Raw genomic sequence first — 6366 nt, 5'->3', positions numbered from 1 at the left:
AAACCAAAGAGCCGGGACCCCCAGCACAGCCCCCCCCTTCCTGCAGAGCAGAGGCGGGACGGACGGACGGAAGGACAGACGGACGACGGAGGGAGCGACGAGCAGAACTGAGCGGTGGGTTTTGGCACTAATGAAGAAAAACTGCAATAATCCATTGGAAATCAAAGGAGCTGGAGTCCTTCTGGCTCTTGCTGCTCCTTCTGAAATGGATTCAGGTCAACAGGAGCCTTCCATGGTCCCAAATCTGCCGTCGGTGGTGTCAGACACCAGGAGCCCAAATCCACCCCCAGCTCAGCTCAGGACCCGGTGCTGCTCCATCCTCACCTTGGATCCCAGCTGGCATCACCAGTTCTTTTGTTTTCTGTTTGTTTTTTTTTTTTTCCTTTAAAAGAAGCCAATATACAGAATACAAAGCACAATATTTACAACCGGACGGTAAACAGGTTCCAACACCCATCAGTAGTCTGTTTTGATGTGTATAAAAAACTCTTACAATGACCTAAAGAGGGACTGACGAGAAGTGATTCATTCATTGACACCCTCCACTCCGACACCTTAAATAATAAATAATTGGGTTTTTTTTTCTTTTTGGCAGAACTGAAGCTACGTACACTTGAGCAAGGGCTAAATTGTGTTTCTTGTAGTGAAAGGAGCGTTTGGTGATTGAGCTTTTCAGTCATCTTCAGCTCTTTCTTGATGACAAATAAACCTTTGGGGGTTCCAATGACAGCTATGGGAGGAGCATCATTTCAGGCAGCGAACCCCACAGCGTTGGGTTGGTGGCCCAATGGGATGGGGAGCTCTGCCATGGAAACGGGGCTGTCAGCTGCAAGGCCCTCAAAGAACCCCAGCCTGGTGGGTTTTTAAAGCATTATTTCCTCTACAGAGACCCAACCCAGAACTGGGTGACCTTTGAGGCCCCTTCCAACCCAACCGTTCTATGATCCTATGGAATTAGACAGGAGGGAATCGTCGTTTCCAGAAGCATCAAGTAACCCATTTCTGCCAACACAATTTGTTGCTTCTGCAAAAGAGAAGCTCGGAACGGCTCCCACGGACGCGGAAGGGTCTTAAGACACAGAACTCTACACAAAAACAGACAACAAGAAATAATCAAGTGTTTCTTCACTACTCTGCCAAAGACTTGGGGTCAAACCTCCAGCCTCTCCACCAACGGCTGGGGAGGGACTGAATTAAGAATTTGGCAGGCAGTATGTCTAGTTCACCTCTACCACCAGCATCATTAACACCAGGATACAGTGCAGCAATCTCTAGTTTAAAACTCACACTGATAAAGTTATCTTGTAATAAAAGCTTAAAATGGAGCATTTTGGGTGACACAAATCGCTAAAACCTGCGTGTTCCCCCAGCAACCCAAGTCCTGGAGCAGTGCATAAGAAACAAAACCCAAAAATCCTGAAGCAAAATGTGGAAAATCCTCATTGGGGTGTTATTACACCATGGAAGCACGGCATGGAAAAGTCTGGTCAACCCCTTTGGTCAACCAGAGCTCAACTGTGATTTAGCACTGACCACAGCAATTATAATTGCTTTAAATATCATCTCTAAAATAAAGCACTCACAAACGTGCAACACAGCTGGAGACTTCCCCATACTGCAGTTCCAGCACAAACATTCTCCCAGCTTTTCCCACAGCCAAAGGAAACACGAGCAAAGAGCTGCTCCACGTAAGGCTGCGCGCACCCAACTGTCGCCGTTCTTGGACCATGATCTCAGCTTGTGTTTTTGCTGGCAGCAAAGGCGATGGAAAAACACCTCGTCTTGGGTGGAAAGAGCTTTAGATCTACAGCCAGGCACTATTTAGATCTACTCTGTTTCATTAATTCCCATTTACGCTGGCGGAGACCAACGCAACGCGTCTTCCAAGTGGGAAGGACACGAAGCCAATTTGGGGCAGTAGGAATGGGCTGAGAGCAGCAGTAATTCTGCAGGTTGAGGCTTCCCTACCTCTGAGGAAGCGATGGGGAACACATCTCAGCCCTTCCCATCCCATCGTTCCACATCATCACATGAAAACAAGCCGGGGATTTCGGAGTCCCATCCAAGCAGGAGATACTTCACAGGGGAACAGTTGCATTTGCCAACAGAACTCTGTTTGCACTTTAAAAACCTCTAATAAAAATAGAATATATACCGTGTGGGTTTTTTTTATATAAATAATTACATATTTAGCTTAGTTGAATTTCATTACATCCCCCCTCCCCCCATACTTTTTTTTTGTTTTTTAATACATTTGTTGTTACGTTGTCTGAACTAATACAATAATTACTACATCTTTGAAAAAGTGTTTGTATCACATTATTCTTTGGACATTTCTGAACGACATGCATCCACAAAAGCAACCGCCAGTGTTTACTGAAAACGTTATCTTTTTTTTTTGTACAAACCCATTTTAGGAATTGGTTCTATTATTACACCGCTAACGAGCAAAAAAATTTGCTTCCTTGAAACCCCCTTTTAAAAAATGAGAAACAATGAGGAGGATTTTCTGATTATCAGTCTAAAAAAGTGTCAATATGACACCGCATTTATGAGTAGTAAACAAAAATAAAGTATTTACAGCTTTACAAAGGAAAGGGAAAAAAGAAAAGAAAAGAAAAGAAAAAGAAAGAGGTCACCAAAATCATTTTCCAGCATTTTCACCATTTTTTTTTTTTTTTTTTTCTGGCAAGCTTTTGATCTGGTTGCTACAGAGTGGTTCAACACAAACAGAGCAGGGCCACCGTTGACGCTAAACCAACCAAAGACCTCCTAGGGAAACTATCAAGGACCAACCTTGCTCACATCCAACAGGTTGACCCGCTGAGACCTACATGAAAATAAAACCCCAATCCCAAGTATGAAAACACCTTTTTTTTGTTCTTTTCTTCCTAGAAAATGGATTACATATGGTTATAAGAAAGACACCAACGAGCATGGTAACCTACCAGCACACACATCACCATCGCACGCGTTATTTCTATACTGTCTACTACAAACCCACATCCCTTACACTTACCAAAAAATACAACCTATGACAGATGCTTCTCATAATTATGGCTACGAGATGAGCTGTGGGTTACAGCTCCATTTCTGCTTCCTCACTTGGCTCCCACTGTCAAACTGAGGATATTCTTTCCCACCTCACCACGCCAGCTACTCGCTGCAAGACCACTCAGCCTTTTTCTTGCTATGTCACTGAGTTTTAAAACAATGATAATTTAAAAAAAAAAACAAAAAAACTAACAGCAGCTAAGCTGGATGGTCATTGAAATTGCTCAGTTTCTCCAGTACCAAAGAACATCTCATAATTTGAGGACAGCCACACATCAGCCTCCAACGAGGCTGACTCACTGTGCAAGGAGATTGCTTAATGCCTCCACCAAAGTCACTAAAGCATTACAGACATTCAGCTTTGGCAGACGGTTTCCCAGCCTCGTGAGAAACGACGTATTTAGCAGCTGAAGTTCATACAGGCTCAAAAACCCTAACAGTACTTTATTGAAAGCATGCAGTCACAAAAATATCCCATCTGGTATTTCTTGCCCCCTCCCACCCGCCCCGCACTCGCAGCCCTAGTGAACATGACACCACTTTGGCCACCAAAGAAATAACAGGAATGAGCACTTTGGAATAAGGCATCTTCCTCACCTACGTGATGAAGAAGCCCCTAAAACACACCACAAGAACTGCTGCTAACTCTACGAATAACAGCGCTGAGTATTTTAACCAGTGAGGGAACCACAACCTTGGATCTCTTCTCTTGGACGGAGGCCGTGGATGCTCACGCTGTGAATCCAGTTGGGTCACCCCCAGTAGTTCTCCTCGCTCTGAACAACCAGGAGAATCCCTCTGAGCTCCTGCCCCCTCTGCACAGCAGCACGAGATGGAGAGGTATTTTCAGCCCATTTGCTGAAACACTCGTGCTCTTTTTGCAAGAAAGCAATATTGATCTCTGCTGGCTGCATGCTTACGATGCAGCCCTGCTGATTTTGGATCAATAAAGAAGAGAGGCTTTGAAACAATACTCAGGAAGCTAAAAGATGGCCACCCTACCTTTATATAACACTGAGAGGGTGCTTAAATCTGGAATTTCCCTGCCCAGTCCTAGCACTGCTCAGATGAAACAGCTGCTAAGTTTTCTGGCAGGTACAAAACACATTTGGTATTTACTCCTCTTGCAACTGCTAGTTAACTACAGAGCTACCTTTAGGCAGTATTAACTACACTTGCAATCTTGCTCTTAAATACAAACAAAAAACATTATTGGCTTAGGTTTATACCCTGTTTTTACCTGGCTGAGGTGCTACGACTCCCACTAATAACCACAAACAGCTCGATGATGCCAGAGGTGCAGACTTCTGACACAGATTGCCAAAGCCTTCTCACAGAGAAAGCACACAGCTGTTCCTCCCTAACTTCAGGGCAGCAGCAGTTTGGGATTGATTTTACTACGCCCTAAAAAGGATTACAGTGCTGTCTGTTGTTCAGCTTTGCTGAAGAACAGTGGTCTGGAGCTCTCTCAGTGTCATCTCAAGCCCACATCCATAGCACAACATGTCAGTTCATCCCGATGCTTCAACTATCCCACGTCACGAAAGCAGCATAAAGTGGAGTTATCTCCCTGTCAGCAAAGTAAAATCTGCAAATGCTGTGGTTTAAAAAAAATATCCTGAAGGAAAAGAAAACACAAAACAACTCCGGAACTGAAGGTCTCACTTCTCCCTCCATCCAACCACTGGAAACAAAGGCATTGAAACAAGACTTTCCTCCTCAAAAGAAGCTCTACAGATAACTAACGTGTGCAAAGTGTTTTGAGCTTTCCTTCCCCCAAGAGATAACTGTAGCCCAGCAGAGATCAAACATTCCATATCAATAAGGCGCGCTTATTTTTTGTTGCATAGTAGTTTATCAGTGACAGTCCCACCCCAACAAACCCTCCCTCACCCACTGCTTTGCCACCGAGCTGAGACCTGCTGCCTCTGAGTCTGGAGTTTGGCAGAGACCTTGTCCAAATCTCCAAATCTCAAAGGTTCCTTCACCCAGAATGAGGGAATGAAGAAACTCCTTTCGGTCTCGAAACCCTGGATTATTTTTAAATGTTTACAGATCAATTTGCAGGCATTCTTTGCTTTTTTTGTGTGTGTGTGTGCCAGGCTTTGGTAATTACACCACAATTGTCTCGGGTTCCTTGCTCAGTTTGCCAGTATTTCTTTTGCCAATCAGTTCCATAAAACCAGAAGCTTATTGAAATATCCAGAGCCTTTGCAGCACCATTCTCTGCTGCAACCAGATTTCTCAATAGATACGTATATAATTTACTTTTTTTTTTTTTTTTTTTTTCATATAAAAACACCTGCTAGTAATATTCCACTGGAGCTCAAAGTGGCTCAGCTTGGGGCAAAGGCACAATTAAAACACCATGTTTTCTTACAGGACTCTGCATTTGTGAATTGTATAACAATAGAAATTTACAGCACCAATCCTTGGTTGGGGTGGGGATGCGTGTAGGAATGAGTCCTTAGAAGCCCGATGCAGGGGCTTACAAGTCTTAATTTTGTTCTTTTCACCCCCCATCAGTGTGTTGTTTTCCAATCTTTGCTTGTGTTTTCCCTTTCACTGAGTGCTCCAACCACGTATCAGCTGACCATGGGCTCCACATCCGCGTCTCTGTCCAACTCATCCTGAATTTCATCTGTGTTTCCTGAGTCGCTGCTGGCTACAGAGCTGGGAGATGGAGAATTTCTGCAGAAAATTCAGAGAAAGGTTTAGACAAAGCATAGAACACCACTGACAGGCAAGAAAACGTGGGACTTGTGGAGGGAATCGTCACTTTCACTCTTCAAACAATTAAGAATAGCTTTCATTACCAACAAACTTCAGTTTTTGCGGTAAATAAAAGGTGGGATGGTAAGGAGGAGGATTCCAAGATCTTACTACCTGTCAGCTGAACCTTTGATAAGCCTGCGACAGGTTTCCATTTGTACATCCAGGCCCCTCTTCATGCTGCACATCTCCATGTACTCGTGGAGGTGGCGGTTCATGTCACTCTTGGCTGTGGCCAATTCCAGCTGGAGGAGAAGAAAAACACATCAGCTCAAGGTGAGCTGCTAGCAGCTCCTCCCAGCCTCCCTCAGCTTTACACACTGCTGGGGATATATAAATCCTTTATGCCAGTGTTGCATGCTGAGAGTGCATTCATCTCCTTATGAGGTGCATTTTAATCAGAGCTCAACTCTGTTTTTAGAACAGCTCTTATATCCTGTTCTGCTGCTTTCTTTGTCAGCACATAGCAGTGAATGAAAGCACGTTCGGGGCTAAGATGGTGAGAAGCTACAGATGTTGTGCCTGGCGACCCCTGAGGTG

General features: G+C 44.3%; 1 protein-coding gene across 1 annotated transcript in view; it reads right to left on the bottom strand.

Moving 5' to 3' along the window:
- Positions 1-3563: 3563 nt before the first annotated feature.
- IFFO2 (intermediate filament family orphan 2) overlaps positions 3564-6366 on the bottom strand; it is a 28689-nt gene continuing 25886 nt past the window's right edge. Inside the window, exons 8-9 of the mRNA XM_042831720.1 lie at positions 5941-6071; positions 3564-5745 (exon numbers count right to left, since the gene is read on the bottom strand). Coding sequence (XP_042687654.1) covers positions 5640-5745; positions 5941-6071 — 237 coding nt within the window. The 3' untranslated portion in view covers positions 3564-5639. The remainder of the gene's footprint in view (positions 5746-5940; positions 6072-6366) is intronic.

The sequence above is a fragment of the Centrocercus urophasianus genome, unplaced genomic scaffold (assembly GCF_019232065.1).
Source record: "Centrocercus urophasianus isolate 14NV4802_14NV808 unplaced genomic scaffold, USGS_Curo_1.0 seq_36, whole genome shotgun sequence".
NCBI lineage: Eukaryota > Metazoa > Chordata > Aves > Galliformes > Phasianidae > Centrocercus > Centrocercus urophasianus.
The sequence above is the reverse complement of the archived record's forward strand: the minus strand, read 5'-3'. Positions and strand labels throughout refer to the sequence as shown.